This window comes from Mustela lutreola, chromosome 2 (assembly GCF_030435805.1).
Source record: "Mustela lutreola isolate mMusLut2 chromosome 2, mMusLut2.pri, whole genome shotgun sequence".
NCBI lineage: Eukaryota > Metazoa > Chordata > Mammalia > Carnivora > Mustelidae > Mustela > Mustela lutreola.
Window position 1 is genome coordinate 84,087,029 of NC_081291.1, and position 18,701 is coordinate 84,105,729.

At 37.7% G+C, this 18,701-nt stretch overlaps 1 protein-coding gene across 2 annotated transcripts in view; it reads right to left on the reverse strand.

The window, feature by feature from the left end:
* Positions 1-735: 735 nt before the first annotated feature.
* The window catches only part of UBE2E2 (ubiquitin conjugating enzyme E2 E2), a 382,217-nt gene continuing 364,251 nt past the window's right edge, over positions 736-18,701 (reverse strand). For both annotated transcript variants that reach the window (XM_059162497.1, XM_059162499.1), the window contains one exon: positions 736-1,594. In XM_059162497.1, the coding sequence (XP_059018480.1) occupies positions 1,497-1,594 (98 nt within the window). In that variant the 3' untranslated portion in view covers positions 736-1,496. The remainder of the gene's footprint in view (positions 1,595-18,701) is intronic.

Sequence of the window (18,701 nt, forward strand, 5' to 3'; positions counted from 1 at the left end):
AAGAACCCTTAATTTTGGTCAGTGTTATCAGTGTGTTTTTCAAACTGCCCCACATAGAAGTCTCCTCTGCCTCCTATAGCTGGTTACCTAAAATAGTCTGAAGGTCAAAGCCAGCCAGACATACCCTTGTCACTGAATGTGTTGACCATAAGTGATACATTTGAGTTTATTTCTTCCACTAACATTATGGAGAAAAAAACAAAACATACCTAAAATAGTCTGAAGGTTAAAGCCAGATATACATACCCTTGTCAGTGAATGTGTTGACCATGACTGATGCCACTGAGTTTACTTCTTCCACCAAAATTATGGAAAAAACCCCACAACCAAAACTCAAAGGTAGTCACTGTAACAATTGTAAAAAGGAAAAAGGAGAGAAATAAATTCAAGTGGTCAAATGCAATGATAGCTCAGCTCAGACATGACTTTCACTAGAAGCTATTTTTGGAGTCTCATATTTTAATTGTTGAGTGAAGAAGGCTGCAACAGAAAGCATGTCTATGAGAAAGTAATGTCCAGCTAATATGTAAAGTGATTGTGATCTGAAACAACTGTAAAATCATAGGGTTATTGACAGCTGGAGAAATTCCACATGCTAAGCAACTCAGCTACAAAGAAATACTAGAGGTTTCAGATGAAAAATACACTTGAATCTTAATTGAATTAGACAAGCCTTGCTGCATGAAGGGCTATGCTGGTCACCAGGATACAAAGCAAACGCTGGGTTACCAGAAGTGCATTTACCAGCCACAGTGATTTATTGAGTGCTTTAATAATACAAGTGTACATCAACTGATCCACAGTCAAAAGTGGCAGGTCCCTAAGAAATTTACAAGCACTTTAAGTAAATCAAAATACATATTATTTTGTTCAATCCAACAGTCTTCTGTGTGGGGGACAGAAGGCTAGTGATAAACAGAGTCTCAGTAATGCACAGTGATTCTGATTGAAGCTTTTGTACAAAAACTTGTTCCCAGTAGCATGCACCCACCAATAAAGACTTCAGTACAAAAAATTAACCCTAAGCACTACATTTAAGTAGAAATGAGATATAATTCTGAATTCGTGTTTTCCCAAAGATCACATGAAAGGAAAAAAATAAAAATAAAACAAACAACAACAAAAAACAAAACCACACAGTAATACAAAGCTTTGTAAGAAAGCTCTTACTATTACAGATCCAACATTGTTTGCACTGAAAACAAAATTCCCATCCATGTTGAGGTGGGGAAAAAAAACCCCAAATCTTTCAAGTTAATAGAAATCAAAAAAGGGAATAAATTGAGAAGGGGGGAGGGATGGGTAGAGGGAAAAGAGAAGGAAAAGGAGGAAGAGGAGGGAGGGAAAAGGGATGACATACCATCAGAAAAAGGTTCAAAATTTAATAAAAATAAGAAAATAAGAACCGAGGTCAGGGCGGGGGGTTGGGTAGGGCTATTGATGCACTTGGTGAATGTGCTTGCACAGGTCCGGCGGGGGCAGCAAGCAGCAGGCCCCTATGTGGCATACCGCTTGGTCCACTGTCTGGCCATCCGGTCGTGCTCTGCTCTGTTGGTCATGTACTGTGTGGCAATGCTGCCCACCAGAGGGTCAGCTGGAAGGGAAGCAGAGTCAGGAGTCAGTAAATACCAGCGGCACTTCCTCTTTCAAAGTAGGGGAAAAGGAGTGTTTGGAAATAGCCCAAGATCAAGGAGGGGATGTGGAGGTGGTAGGAAGCTGCTGTTCTAACCTGGAACAATATCACTGTTGAAACTGAAACCATCACAGAAACAGGTTCAAGAGGATTTAAACTAGTAACACCAAATGTCTGAAAACTGGCTAAGATACTTTAAAAATGTGGTCTTTCCATTCAGATTAAGTAATGACTTTAGAGTTTAAAGGGCCAAAGAGAGGTCTGAGTCACATTTCTCCACCCTTGGAAAAAAATAATCTTATTCTAATTTTTGGCAGTCTAGAATGCATAAGTTTGAGTAAAACATAAATATCTTTAAGAGTTAGAGTCTATGTCACTCAAGACAGGTGTTTAACTGAACAGAATCTCTACTAGGGAAATGCACTAAACATCCATCTGCGCTTTCTAACTCACTGATCAAGGTAAAGGACAAGCTTAATGTCAGAATGACCAGTGACGTTCATGCTCTGCCTCAAATTGTATTCTAACAGTGTAGGCTGATGGGGAGCAAGACAGGCCTGTCATTCCAGCTCAAAGGAGGAAGAAGGGGACAGATGAAGGATAGGGAACAGGACACTGTGAGTGGGAAAAGGTGTTACAATCAAGTCTTAATATTATTTCAGTAGGGGAAGAAGGGGGAAAATCTCAAAACAAGTTAGAGAACTGATTAAAATTAACACGTGCTGTGAAGTGTGTAAACCTGGTGATTCACAGACCTGTACCCCTGGGGATAAAAATATATGTTTATAAAAAATAAAAAAAGTAAAAAAAAAAAAAAAAAAAAAAAATTAACACGTGCAAAATTTTTTAGTATGCTTAAACAATTAAGATTAGATTTCTTTCAGAGTTCCTTTTATCTTTCCAAGTTTAATTTTAAAAAGAATATTTTTTACCTGTAAAATTATACATGCTAACTATAAATGCAATATTAACAATAAAAACTGCCTCAAACAATACACAAGACAGAAAACTGTAAGTGAATATCATCTGTAAATTTACTCAGAGAGAACTACTCTTAACAGCTGCCTTATAAATCTTCCTGGACTTCTCTAAACACACAATTAAAAAAAGGTTATTATTTATAATCTGCTTTTATAATGTTAAAAACTCACTATATGGTAAGTAACTTTTTATATCAATAATCAAAAATCTACTTCATCATTTTTAGTATTAACCTGAATATAGCCAACTTCTTGTTTACAGGCATTTGGGTTCTTTCCAATTTTTGGCTTTATAAACAGTGCTGTGAGCAACATTACTGTGCACACACGTTCACAAATTTATGCAAACGTGGAATTTTTTTTTAAGTATATATGAATAACGTAAAAGAATGAAATGAAGGAATTTAAAAATCACATGTTATTAACCAAGTAGTTCTCAGTGCTAAAATGTTTTGCTGAATAGAAAATTAAGATTATAGGCTAGTGAACCAAATCTATGTAACAGGGGGTGCCTGGGTGGCTCAGTCAGTTGAGCGGCTGGCTCTCAAATTCAGCTCAGGTTATGATCTCAGGGTCCTGGGATCAAGTCCTGCATTGGGCTCCATGGTCAGTAGGGAGTCTGCTTGATGATTTTCTCTCCCTCTGCCCCACCCCCTGGCTCGCGCTCTCTCTCAAATCAATCAGTCTTTTTTTTTTTTTTTTTTCCAAATCAATCAGTCTTAAAAAAAAAAAAAGGAAAGCAAAAAACAAAAACAAAAACAAAAACCCAAAACAAAAGCTATGCAATATATATGTAGCAAATGACTATCACAGTGAATTTAATGGACTAACACACTCTTTTTGTAGTATTTATAATTTTGCATGTATTTATAATTACAAACCTAAGTACAGATGAATCTCCTTAAACAGGTTTCATATTTCATGGATTCAGTTATGACAGGAATGTAATAACAGTCTCTAAATATACATTACTTGCTTATTTCTCTGACAATTCCTTTCTAAAAAAGAAGGAAAAAATTCCCATCACTTTGAATTTCTACTTTCCCAAATCCTCATCAATCTTTGATATTATCCTCTATCAGTCTTCCTCCTCTTTATACTAAAGAAAACCTACAAAATTTACCAGTGGATAATTAAAATTTAAGTCTTCTACATTTTTTGCCTTGTTCTCAGCAATTATTTGAATTTAGGGTGTTTATGCTTACAGCAAAGGGTTAGATGATTTTAAGAAGTTCATTTTCCCAAATACCAATGCTGCATTGTATTAGAGGTTCCCTGAGGCTGAGGAACAGGATTTACAGTAGGGGCAATGGAAAATCAGGGGACTGCGAGTTGGTATATAATGCTCTTCATTAACTAAACCTCAAAACCACATCACCTCACCTGTTTAATAAAAATGTCATTTTTGTTGACATCATACTAGCTATGAAATACTAGCCGGAATGAAAGTCTAAGACTGAAAGACCTCCCCCCCGCCTTTTTTTAGATTTTATTTATTTATTCAACAGAGATCACAAGTAGGCAGAGAAGCAGGCAGAGAGAGAGAGGAGAAAGCAGGCTCCCTGCTGAGCAGAAAGCCCCATGTGGGGCTCAATCCCAGGACCCTGGGATCATGACCTGAGCTGAAGGCAGAGGCTTATAACCCACTGAGCCACCCAGGCGCCCCATGACTGAAAGACCTTTGACAAGGGGCAGCACACCTTCCTTTCCCCTCCTCTCTACTTCCTTGTTTCACCTCTGCCTCCCTACACAGCTCCAGGTGCAAAGAGAAGCTGTTTAGTAAGTGCTTGTTGACTGAATAACCATCATGATCATACTGAATACTCTGATCCCTCTCTCTCTCTCTCTCTCTCTTTTTTTTTTTGGAGATCGGTGATCTGTGCACCTTTAATTCTGGAAGAGAAAGGCTCAGACAACTCTTGCAACTTCATCTCCAGGCTCACCTCTTTACTGGCTGGGGCTACATTGGATACTCTGGAAACCAAATGGCTTAAAGCTTGTCCAGAAAAGGTGGGAGACAGGAATCAATACTAAACGGGATAAGCAGCAGCTGCATGGCAAGAAGGGAGTGGAAAAGACGGGCAAAGTACTGAACTGCTGAGTGATTCTATTTGCAAGATCAAAGAACATTCTATCTTGGTTGGTAGGTGATAGGGGAAAATTACATGGAAAAAAATTGGATTCTCCCTCCCCCCTCCCTTTCTAAAAAAGATTTTTATTTATTTATTTGAGAGAGGGTGATCCAGGGAGCATACACAAACAGGGGAAGGGGCAGAGGGAAAGAGAGAAGCAGACTCTCTGCTCAGTCAGGAGCTCTCCATGGGGCATGACCCTGGGATCATGACCTGACCCAAAGGCAGATGCTTAACCAACTGAGCCACCCAGGCACCCCTGGATTTCCTTAAGAAAACATAAATATTCTTAAAAAAACCATAAGCAAAAAAATAGTACAGAATAGTGGACAAGGGCATGAGGTTTGGATACATACGGCATGGGTGTGTATCTTAGTTCTGCCAGTCACCTTGGGCAAATTACTTAACTTCTCTATGCCTCAATTTCCCCAACTACAAAATGGCGACAATACTCCCTTGAATTAAATAAAACCTGCCTCATGGGACTCTGCCTGTCACTCTGTTTCCCTTTTGCTAACTCCATTTATTTCATGAATGTTAAGTATGGATAGAAGAACATAAGAGAAGGAAGGAAGGAACACACACAAAATAGCAACCATAAATAGCAGCTACTCCATATGGCATGTGTCCCTGTGTAGCACTGGCATTACAAGTTGGTTGATCACAGAAGTTTCTTCTCTAGACCTGAATTATCAGCAAGTCAGAAAAAGGGGCCTGATAGTGACTGTGATGGCTTTCTTTCACTTTTCTCCAGTTATTTTTAAAAAATTATTTTGTTATTGAAATTTTTGCTTTGCATTTTGCCATTTTTTGGATTCTTCAAGGCTATAAATGACTGCTTTGCCAGCTGTTCCGTTATACCTGCGATTAACACTATTCTCTTAGCAACCCATCAAGTCACTGGAGGTCTTCTGTGTGTCTGCCTTGTGATGATTTTTGTCTCTCATGGAATTTTTCATTGGTGGTTTGGTCTAGCTTAGTTTTCTTTAAATCTTTTATAAAACGAAAGAGTAACCGATGCTCATCATAATAAACTCAAATAATAAAGAAGTATGTACAATGTAAAAAACATTACCTTCTTCCCTCTAATTTCCTCCATCCCAAGGTAACCACTTAACGGTTTGATACTCATCCCTCCATACTTTTTTCTTTATGTATGTTTAAATCAAATAGAAAGCACATAAAAAACATCCTGCAACTTGCATATTCCTCAGTAACAATACACCGCAATTGCATTTCTGAGGCAGTACAAACAGACCTAGCTCATTATATTTAATAATCACAGGGCATTCTTTTGTGATTATTCAGCAGTCTGACATTCTTCTCCTGATGCACACATAGATTTGATCTGATTTTTTTGTTATTACAACTAGTATTACAGTCTTGTGTAAGTCTTTGAGCACATGGGTAAGTACTTCTGGAGGGTAGATTCCTCTAAGTAACAGTGCCAGACCAGAGAACACATATTATAAACTTCAGTAAATACTGCCAAACTGCTGTCACTCAAAGGATGTACAATTTACCCCATTTCTAAGCACTCTCAGCAACACTGCATTACCTATAATTTAAATTTTATTAGCTTAACAAAAAAAACCTGTCATTGTTGTAACTGCATTTAACTTGATGTCTTACTAAGGTTTAACATTTTCTCCTATTTGTTTACTGTTTTTACTTCTTCTCTGTGATTTGTTTGTTCACGTCTTTTGTCCATTTTCCCCTACCAATATGAAGGAGCACTTTATACATTATAAATATCAAGCATGCACTAAAGTTTAGCTTTGGCCTCAGCATTCAGCCAAAATCTGCTTTAGTCTATGGAAGACCGAACAGACAGACGCCTCCTTTGATGTCATTTCCAGCTTTACTGGACTTGTGGAGATCAAAGATCATGCAAGTTATCATCATATTTAATAGGCATGATACCATCACTTGTACTCAATGCTACTATCTGAATACTGGTTTCAAAAGTCTCAGTAAACATTATGGATGTCACTTGGGACTGAAAATCTCTTTCAGCCAAAGATAAACATTATGATGTACAAGGGAATAATCTGGAACTGCTTTCTCAGGTATTCAGACAAATGCTCAAATGAGATGGAAGAGGAGCTACCACATGTGAAAAAGCTGCTGGAACAAAATCGGTCTTAGCATTGTCCGCTGCATAAAATGATACTGACGGGATAGGTAACAACCAGTGGCTGCTGGGAAAGTAGCATATCCAGTGATTGTGGGAACCAGCAAGTGATGTACAAATAATAGAAATTAAAATGTGAGGGGAAAAAACCTTATGTTTGTTTCTTAGATACTCAGGAAGTGTTTCCTTTAAGCACTGCACACAGCTTCAGTTCATGGGAGCACTTCAGTGACACGCACTGCCACCGCCAGTCAAATATCCAAGTCTGGGAGCGGAGAAGGTAAGTTTACCTTTTTGTAATAGAGGAAAAGGAAAGTTCACTGATTTGACAGCAAAATCTCCATTACCAGCAATTTACACTGGCATAAATAAGCCTCCCCTCCCAATTCATGCTTTTCATCAAGTGAAACATCCATTTAAGTATTGTAAATACACAGAGGACCCATCAAGGAGCTGGCAGTGCTCAGAAATTGTATTACTACATCATCATGACAAACTTCAAATTTAAACATCCTGAATTTTTAAAAATAAAATTATAATATTACTTACATTCTTTTTTTTTTTTTTAAAAGATTTTATTTATTTGACAGAGAGAGAGAGAGAGAGAGAGATCACAAGTAGACAGAGAGGCAGGCAGAGAGAGAGGGGGAAGCAGGCTCCCTGCTGAGCAGAGAGCCCGGTGCAGGGTCTCGATCCCAGGACCCTGAGATCATGACCTGAGCCAAAGGCAGAGGCTTTAAACCACTGAGCCAACCAGGCGCCCCTATTACTTACGTTCTTAAAATAAAATTTCATATTTACTGTTGTATCTAAAAGGATCATTTTATGATAGGAATAATCAGCCTTGCCTCAGGCTGCTCATTGATTTTAACACTGGTTGTTCAGTATTCAGCCAAAATAAACTTGATGCATCTCTAAGAATAACACTATTTATCCATTATATATGGATGAAATACTTTCACTCAGTGTACCATTTGTCCTTTAACCCAGTTTACAATGTCCCTTGCCACACATAAGTCTAAAATTTTTAATAAGTCAATCTTCCCTTTAAGGCCCTCTTCATCCACCCCGGTATTTTAGAAGTATTCCATTTACATATAGTAACTTTTACACGCAAAGCTAGATTTATCATACACAAAATTTCTATACATATCTGGATTGCATTCTGCACTGATGTTCTTTCAACAGATTAATTTGCCTTTTGCTTTATTTGTTCCTCCTGCTTTTCTCACTATAGTTTTATAGTATGTTTTCATATCTGGTAGGGTAAGTTCCTACTCTTTTCCCTTTTTCCTTTACTAAAATTTTATTTGAAGAATCCTAATCTTGATGAGGTTAAGACTACGAGGATTTAAAGCTATTCCACCCCACAGGTATAGGAATCTTATGTTTCCTTTGAAGAGTGTTATCAAGATTTAGGAACATCTGAATTCCTCTGAGTCTACTAATTAAAAATCAAGTGAGTAGGACAGAGTTAAGGTTTTTGTATTCTGGAATGTGGGGGAACCAGACTACTAATTATAGCCTAGCCCAAACCTGAAAGATTGTTAAGTACCCTGAGAAAACACACGTGTATGTGCGCGTGTGCGTGAGAGAGACTCAAAGTGATTTAGGAGGAAAATTATCATATCTGTGATTTAAACCAAATGGTGGATATTACCAAACTAGATTTAAATTTGAAAATGCTAAACAGAACTGCATACAAGTCTAGCAAGATAAGCTGTTACTCCAGAATTCATATCTATTGATGGTAAAAGAGGTACTGAGTGTCCCAAATTCTAGAGAGACCATCAATACCTTCCATAGGACTTATTTAGAGAAGATGAGCTGGCTCTGACAACCCCAAGTACCTATCACAAAATACGGGAAAGGAGAGAAAGAAGGTTTGTGGGAATACTGAGCTACCACCTTGGGAATGTGGTGTGTGGTAGTGGAGCATCTCTGTGTCCCTCCTCCTCAGAACCATAAAAAGGGGGAGAAGATGGCTTTTTTCTCTCAAAGCCATGCAAGAAGGGTACCAAGAGACTCATCAAGTAAAGAATGGGGTGTCTGCAAGAAGCAGACTGGAGTGTCTTCCCTGGCCAGAGATTTAAACAGGGTATGAAGTGATTTGCCCTTGTCTATCTCATTATAGAGAGGGAGCACCAAGGAAGTGGTCTAAACTGTCCCTGCTGTCTCACTGGGGTCCTATCAAGAAGGCAGCTTCCCATGGGAGGGAACCCCAGTAAACTAAGAGGCTTTTAGGAGAATGCTATCTGGAACCAGCTTGCAACCAATTTTTAAATTTCTAGGAATTTAAACACAGCTATTATAAAAATTAAAGTTACAATTTAAACAAATTATTTATAAACAAGGGAAATACTTAAAACTTATTTCTTAATTATTTTATTGTTATGATTATTATTCTCATAAATTTTTTTATGCCTACTCTACCCATATGGTGCCAAAAATTCATGTGCTATCAGTTTAAGGTCAGGCATGTACTCCAAAGTTGGCAAATGCTACAATTTACCACTTGGGTTTACTGTTTTGTTGATTGTCTGGAGCTAAGAAAGTGATGGATAAAATGCTACTAATGCAGATTAAACCAAAAAGTGTAGCATGTCCAGAGTCTTTACATTATGAATAGCATAAAAGCTGGAGGATATATTCTTCCAGTTTTTGACATGAATTCAGCAAAGAAGTTGTTCAGGACATTAACAAGTGAAATTCCAACATCCTTCTTAATTTCATTTTTGTCTTAATTCTTAAATGCAAATATCATCCAACATTCATGTTAGAACTACACTCATTTGTCAGTTGCAACCATAGGATGGCTATAGAAGCAGGGAAAATAATAATCACGGGAAATTAGGAAAAACCGTTTTCATTCATTACCTAGCCCCCAACTGCTTAGGAGTTAGGCCTTGAAAAGGGAGAAGAAGGCACAATCTAAGAGCCAGACCATGTTCCATCCACCCTGATGGGAATGGAGGAGGAAACTGAATTTAAATCAGGTATGAGAGGAAAGTTTAAAAATGGACCAGATTCACCTTCTAATAACTGAAAGTGACCTGGATGCTATGGGAGCTGCTAAATATTATTAAAGAATGGAAAAGCAAAATTCAACAAAACATGGCCTAAGGCAGCGATGGGAGAAAATTAAAACCATTCCATATTAATACCTACTGAACTGAGACTGCTCAATAAACACAGTACAAAATATACTGGTTATAATCTAATGTATACTCTTGATAAAATATCTTTAAAAATTTAAAACCTCATCCTGTATGTCTACATAGCAGTGCTATCTATGTACATGAAATCAATGTGTGTTTTGAAACATAAAGTGTTTTATTAGACTAGACTCCTCTAAAGAATGGCACAGATGGTGCATTCCTACTGAGAAGTGATTGGGTTACAATTCCAGGCTTAGTTAAGCAATACTTTCTAATGAACTCTAAGAAAATATCCTTACAGTAGAGCACTTGTTTAAGACACTAGAGATTCACACATTGCTTTCCCCAAAATACCACTGTAAAGAGCTGTTGCTGCAAAAAGCAGGAAAGAGTCAAAGAAGCCATGATGTTAACGCTGTTTTTTTTTAAAAAAAAAGCAGCTTCACTGAGATGTAATTCATATAGTTAGTTTACCCAGTTAAAGTGTACACTTCAATGGCTTTTAGTACATTCACATTTATGCAACTATTATAATCCATTTTAGAATTATTTTCATCACCACAAAAAGAAACCTTGTACCCACTGGTGGTGACTCCTCATCTCCCCAAATCTCCTAGTAAGCTACTTTCTGTCTCTACCTATATATTTGTCTGTTCTAAACATTTCATAGAAATGGAATCATACACATGGAATCTTCTGTGATTGGCTTCTTTCACAAGACATAACATTTTCAAGGTTCATCCATGTAGCATACATCAGACCTCATTCATTTTTATGGTCAAATAATATTCTATTGTATGAAAAGACCACATTATATTTATCCATTCATTAGTTGATTGACATGTGGGATATTTGCACTTTTGGCTATTATAAATAAAACTACTATGAACATTTGTGTACAAGTTTTGCTTGAAAATGTTTTCCTTCCTCTTGATATATACCTAAGTATGGAACAGCTTGGTTAGATGGTAACCTACGTGTAACCATTACAGGAGCCACCAAAGTGCTATCCAAAGAGATTGTATCACTGTACATCCCTTCTAGCAATGTGTCAGGGTTCCAATTCTCCACATCCTCATCAACATTTGTTATTATCTAAGGATGGTAGATTTTAAGGAGAGACTAGCTTATTGGCTATATATGTACCAGGTATCCAGTTATCTATTTTTTAAAAAAAGATTTTACTTATTTATTTACTTAACACAGAGAGAAAGCAAGAACAACAGAAACACAAGGAGGGGGAATGGGAGAGGTAAAGTCGACTTTCCGCCAACCAGGGAGCCTGATCCGACAAGATCATGGGATCATGACCTGAGCCGAAGGCAGATGCCCAGTGACTGAGCCACCCAGTTATTTTTTTTAAAAAGATTTATTTATTTGAGAGAGAGAGAAAGAGAGCTCGAGCATGTGTGAGCAGATGTGAGGGTGGGGCAGAAGGTAGGGAGACAAGACTACTCCCTGAGCAGGGAGCCTGATATGGGTCTTGATCCCATGACCCCAAGATCATGACACGAGCTGAAAGCAAGAGTTGGATCCTCAACCAACCAAGTCAGGTATCCAGTTATTCAAAAATACATATTCTTCCCCATCAAGCATGGAAAACAAATTATTTTAGAGTATTTTTCTCATGGTCTCTGGCTGTGAGAGACTGAAGATTATCCTGATCTTGTCTTCTACTTCTAACCCTGATGGAAGTAAAAATGACAATAATAATCTAGTGAAACTTGTTTGCGATGCACATCTTTTCTTTAAAATAAAAAGATATATTTTTATTCCATAGTCCTAAATGTAGTCCACTCACTACAAACATGTATTCTAACTGATCAATTTTTCCCTCAAACTGTCTTTTCTGTTTATATTATTCAGTAGCTGAGATTGGGACAGGAGATGGCTTTCAGAGTGAGTGTGAGTACTGCAAACTTGCCCTAGATACTATCACACATGGCCATGGTCTCCACTGCATCTGGGAATCTGGACTTGAGTCCAGGGATATAAATAACCCAGCTCAGAATCAGAGCTGGACAAGAATCTCAGGGGTTTCAGTTTACCAGATCATCCTGCTTGCCTTTGAGTGCCGGAAATTTGTAGTTGAGGCAGCCATATGGATGTTGTCCTTGCTGAGGAATGACACTGAGGGTGTAAGCTTTGATTTGGGCTGAGGCTGCTCTTATCTTCTCCTCCAAAAGGGATGTTGTTGAATTCTCTGCTAAAGTTAGAACCCAACCATTACCTCTGTCTCTCACTGTGCTTGCCAACTCCCCTCTCTCAGTGTGGGTAGGCAGTTTTTCTTTCTCAGTCTTCTACCACAAAACCAGCAGTGTCTGGGGCACTGTGGGGCACTGTGGAGGATCAGTCAATAAATATTTAATAAGTGAATTAATGAGTAATCAGACCCAATGATAAGGATGAAATTTGGTATGTAAATGGCATCAAATTCCTGACATCTTCCTTCTCATGCTTAAGCCTAACTGACATTTTTATATCTAGATGATCAGCAGCTCTCCAAATTGCTGACTTGAGACAATAAACATTTGGGCAGACCTAGTGTCGTGTGTGTGTGTGTGTGTGTGTGTGTGTGTGGTTTAATATTTAGTTATCTTTGCTTTGAGTCTAGATCAGGCAATATGATCTACTTTTATAACTGTTCTCTTGCTTTCTTCAGGCTTCCCTGTCTCCTTTTTTTGAGTCCTTGAAGTTTCAATTCTTACAATTCATAAAGATTCTTATAGTTTGTCTGTATTCAGGAGTTTCCTGTTTTATTGATTACTTGCCTGAACTTGAACGTGTTGTTGTTTTAATCCCTTGGGCAACATGTTCTCTCCTATTTCTGCTTCAGCCAGATGGGCAGGTCTATTTCTAGGACTCAAACTCTTATTGTATCCTTCTAACATAGGTAAAGAACCATGTCCAAAAAAAAAAAAAAGAACCATGTCCAAACAAATTCTAATATATCATAAGTGGTAAATTATTTTCCATTTGTCTGGTAACCCACTGGCTACCATAAACCGACTAAATAATATTCACTGGTCTTAGAATGCATCTTTCTTGTTCACCAAAATTGGCTTAGAAATCTTTGGGAAACCAGGTATAGCCAAGTTCACATAGTCATTAGTGATGCTGTCACAGTGGCTAGGAAATCAAGTGCTGGGGATTCTGATTCCCAAATATCTCTTGGCCCTTCCCCCCCTCTTTCTCTTCATGGCCTCTGTCAGCTCTTACCTGGACCATCAAAAGATGTTCTTGAACGTCTGTCTTCAGTCTCTCCACTCTCAGATGAACTAAACTTTAGTCTTTAAAGGCACAAACCTGGTTCTGCAAGATCCCGCTTTCAAAACTTTCTATTCCTGTCCAACTTTGCTTCCTTCACCATACCCATCCTTCCATGAAAACCCCAGTGGCAAGGTTAACTATGCAGAAAGATGCACTTTTGCCAATAACTTGTCTGATGTTCCAGATTGTTTTTACATATTGATTTTTCAGTATTTTAATCATACTTTTTTCTTCAATAGGGGCTGTTCTAATGTTTTCCTTCCTATTTAGTTTTTATAGTTTCTGAAGGAAATATGTTTTCAAAAGAAGAAGACATATTAATGCAAGAGAACACTATAACATAGATTACTGTGAAATCATTACCCCTAAAGAATAATTCATGATAAAAAAACTTTGTGCTAAGTATAAAGTGCTGGTCTACATATTAAAACAATGCATCAATGCAAAGTGGTTTCCATCTTAATCGCTTAGAGCAACAATTCCTGACAACAGTTTGGTCAGTCTATATTTGTCCCTGTTTTCCCTAGGGAGATCAATCCGTGCAGAAGAAGAAAATACAAACCACTAATCTCATGGTGGGGGTGCCACGGGTTATGTTTTAAAACACAGAAGGAGGAAAGAAAAGAGGTGAGACAAAGGCACTTAACAAAGTTATCTGTCTACACATTAACTCCTTAAAAATAATACTGAACTATTTTTATTTTTAAAGATTTTATTTTAAAGTAATTTCTACACCCAATGTGGTGCTGGCACTTACAGCCCCTGAGGATCAAGAGTTGCATGCTCTACTGAGCCTGCCAGGTGCTCCAATAATGCTGAATTATTTGGGGACAATCACCTTGTCCCATAAGTGAGAAAGGGAAAAAAAGATCAAACTGCTCATTGTAGGATTTTTCTAATTAGCATTTTAAACTGGATTTTAAAGCTTTTCAGACTTAAGCCAACTTCTCTCTCACCAGATGGCCCTGTAACTTCCCTAGGGTGGAAATCCCAACTCTGCTTCCTGCTGCTTCCCTAAGTAGGTCTTTGATTACTTCTAACAAGCCCTGTTGCATTGGCCTCTCTAACCTGCTGATCTTTCTTTACCTTAGCACGTCTCAGGGGGAGCTGCTAGCCTCTTTAAAAGAAAAAAAAAAAAAAAGATGCCAAGCCTAATTTGGGACAAGGACATACCTCAAAACTCTCCAACTTTCCCACTCTTCACCACAGTGTAGGAATTCCAAGTTGGGCCTCTCTTTAACTGAATGCATAGCACCTTTGTAAAGCAGGGGAAATCCAGTTTGTATCTAGTTGGCTCCCTCCCCATTTGGCTGATTTCTTGGCATATTTTCCTCTCCTGGCCCGCAAAGACCTCTCTCCCAGAGGAAACGTTCATATAATGTAACTGTTATCTAAGGTGCCATCTTTTCCACAGGTATACACATTTTCAAAGAGAATTGTAGAGACCACATTTAGCACAAAGAAATGAAACTAAAAAAATATAATTTGAACAAAAGAGTATGTGCATAATTTCATTGTTTTCTGATTAAAAGGAATCTGGGGTTCTTCGGATCACATAGCTGAAAGCCACCCTTCACTCTGCCACTAAGGGGCCCAGCACACAACTGTATCTTTTCCATCCCCATCTCAGAAGCCTGCTTTTTTATGTCTACTTTTTTTTAAAAAAAATATTTTATTTATTTATTTGACAGAGAGAGATCACAAGTAGGCAGAGAGGCAGGCAGAGAGAGAGAGAGGGAAGCAGGCTCCCTGCTGAGCAGAGAGCCCAGTGCGGGACCCAATCACAGGACCCTGAGATCATGACCAGAGCCGAAGGCAGCGGCCCAATCCACTGAGCCACCCAGGCACCCTTTATGTCTACTTTTTATGTAGCTAGCTGCGTGAGTCATCTTCATGGAAATCTGACCTGCATTGATGCTTTAACTTTTCAAATGACATTTTAACATTCATATTCTACTACTTTAATTCTTTCTCCAAGATTTATTGTTAAAATTAAGAAAACAGGTTGTAGAAAGCTGGCTTCTTGGCTGTGATCATGCAGGCCATTTAATGTGTGAGAGGGACCACGCCTGTTACCCTGTGGAGGATGCTGACAAGAGTTCACTGACAGGGGTCTTAACCCACCCCACCACTATATTTATTCAAGAGTGGTCAAACCATGGGATTTTTGTTGGAAATTCAAAGGCCACTCTTGAGTCAGCATGAAATGGGACATGCTAAGGCCCTAAATTTTAAATGCCGTGTGGTGGGCATAGTCACAGGTCCCCGGACGCAAGGCTTCCTTTGGAGTATTTTTTTGAAACAAAATTTTGGTGTTAAAATTGAATCTGGTAACAACCACGAAATTATACAACCATACTTAAATTCTAAAATAGTTATTTTTATAGCAGCCCTATAAAGTTTAATTTACTCTCTTGCCCTGAGAGATTTAATGAATGCTTAAAACAGCTCCACCTATTTTTCTATAATTGGCTACATTTGTTTCAGATATAAACATGCTGACTAGATTTGCATAGCGATTATAGGTCTGGAGCTGCATTTTTTGGTGGTGGTGTGGGGGGGTGGGGGAGGCAATGAATAGACCTATTGCCCCTAAATGAGAATTAACTCACATCTGCATAAACAATTATATTTTCACTTGCAAATTAGGTACCATTTGTATCTATAAGGTTTTCTTAGTTTAAACAGCCATTCTTCAGACACACACACAGTGATTATTATTAGCAATTATGACTTTAAAAATATACATTTCTTTTGCAAGGTTAAATCAACCCTCTAGACCTGTTAGTTTTGCTCCATTTTGTCAGAGGTCATGAGAACAAATTTTTCGTCCTCATACATGCTATACTGTCCTACTTAGGTCTAAAAAAACAAACCAAAACACAAAAAACCACCCCTAAACCAAACCAAAGCAACAAAACCAAAACCAAAAAACCCAAAACAAAACAAAACCACTCAAAACCCCGAAACCCCACAAATACAGCCCTGTGGAAAATATATAACTCAAGGACTATTTATGATGAAAAGAATTAATAGAGTGGATGTTCCTTTTCATTTTATTTACTTGCCACATTCCCCTTATAGAATACTTTCAGCAAGGATTCTTGTTTACATCCCTAAATAATCAATTTGAAATTTACTGAATTGTTCAAAGAATTTTTATTCCAGATAAAACAAGAAGTTAAAAGTTTCAAAAAGAAAATCATTACAGAAAATAATATGGCCTGCTCAGCACACTAGGAGGGACTTCCAGCTCCATATTAATGAACAGATCCAGAGGGATACTGGATAGCCTTTTGGCCTCTAAATGAGAATATGCCCACTATTTGCGTGAACAATAACTATATTTTCACTTGCAAATTAGGTCCAGCCGGTACCTATAGGGCTTTCCACATTATATTACTCAGGCCAGGATAATTGTAGGAATTGGTAATAAATCAAAATAATATTAAAGAACTATTCTTATAAAGATAACAAAAGATTTAAGCATCAGCATTTTACTTGAGTAGAGTTTATTTCTAATGTACATACAACCAAACCACTGTGGTGTCAACTCATGTGAAATATTTTAACCAAACTTTAAAAATTCTCATGGGAGAAACAAGCAGATGTTTGTGTCCTTTATTCAGCACTGTACCAAAAAAAAAAAAAAAAAAAAAAGGGAAGGAAGGATGTATATATACTGCTCATGGCAAGATAGACCAGGCTGCTGGTATTAAACATGACTATATCTTATTCCTAGAGGCAGGTATTTAAGGTTTGTTTAAAATCGGAAATGAAAATTAGCTTAGTAATTTAAGTCTAATTCTCATTTGTACTAAGTTCAAGTCTCTAGTATATAATATCTGACAGAGAAAGACCCTCAGGTAATCTAGTGTGGGGGTGACAGGTCATGGTTAAGGCTGATTACAGGGCAGAAAAATGAATGTTTAATGTCTTCCATGCTCAATGGCTGTTTAGAATTGCCTGTCCCCGGGAGTGACGTTAAATGTTTAATGAAACGCACTTGGATTCCTTAAAAGGTGCTTGGCTGTACCAACAAGCCAACCTTCAAATTCATAATGAAGATATAAACCAAAATAAAAATGAGTCATTATTTCTCCAGGTCCAACACAGAACTTTAGTGCTTTATTTCATTAGCTGGTTATTTTTAATCCATCAAAACTAAAGTCTATGAGTTGCAGCATGGTTAGCCCATACCTATACCAAATCATTACACTACACTCGTGTTGAGACTTAGTTTTCTGAGGATTTATTTGACTGATCTCATTAAAATTTCTTAGGAAATGGTACTTAATTTATCAGGGGGAATGAAAGTGTTGTAAAAATTTGGTTTTAGACTTTGAACTATTAAAAAAAAACACATTCAGATTAGATTTTGGTGAACAGAAGTGTGGAAACAGGCAAACCAAAATGCTCATCCTGAAAAGGCATGGCATTTTCTAACTAATGGATCCTAAGAAACTATGTCATATTCAAAAATTTGGTACACATAACCCTTCTATTCACCTACAATATACCATAAGTTAGAGGAAGGATGAAGTTCTATAACTGGCTACAAGGTGAGTCCACTTTTGGGAAAATCTGATAAGATGGTACCTTGAAATTTTTTTCCAGGAGACTGATTTTGGGATGATCCAAACATCACACTACTTTTATTATTATTATTTTAAAAAAGATTTATTTATCTTAGAGAGAGAGTGAACAAGCATATGTACACAAGCAGGAGGAGAGAAACTGAAGCAGAGTCTGTGCCAAGTGCAGAGCCTGACACAGGTTTCAATCCCACAACCCTGAGACAATAATCTGAGCCAAAACCAATAGTTGGATGCTCAACTGACTGAGCCATCCAGGTGCACCCATACTATTTTTAAGTGAGTCTGAGATTCAGGCATCAAGCTGAAAACATATACATGTATACTTACAGATAAGTCTGTTGTATGTGTTTGCTGTGGTGCATACATATCGGGCAGAGGAGAAGCAATAATAACAGTTTTTGTATTCTTTAATTTATTTGGGCTTTCACCCTATACTTACAGAATAGAACATACTAGGCAATGTACTTTTGAGATCTGAGAATGAATGTGCAGATCGGACATGGTAAGTCTGATACTAGCTCAAAGTCATGGTGAAGTATTTAAGCAACCAGGTTTTGTTAGGGCATCAAGCCATTAGAGGCTTTGCAGGACATATCTCATTAGGTGGAACCAATCTTTGAGCAGCTACTATTGTTGGTCTGCCTTTGATAAAATGATCTATAATATAACCTTCAAGGGATATCAACCTAGAGTATAACAATGAGAAATGCAGTAAGACAGCCATTTTGACATGCTCCTCTCGAAATAGGCTGACCTAGTGTGTTGATGTCAAGAGACACAAAAAACTAGATTGACT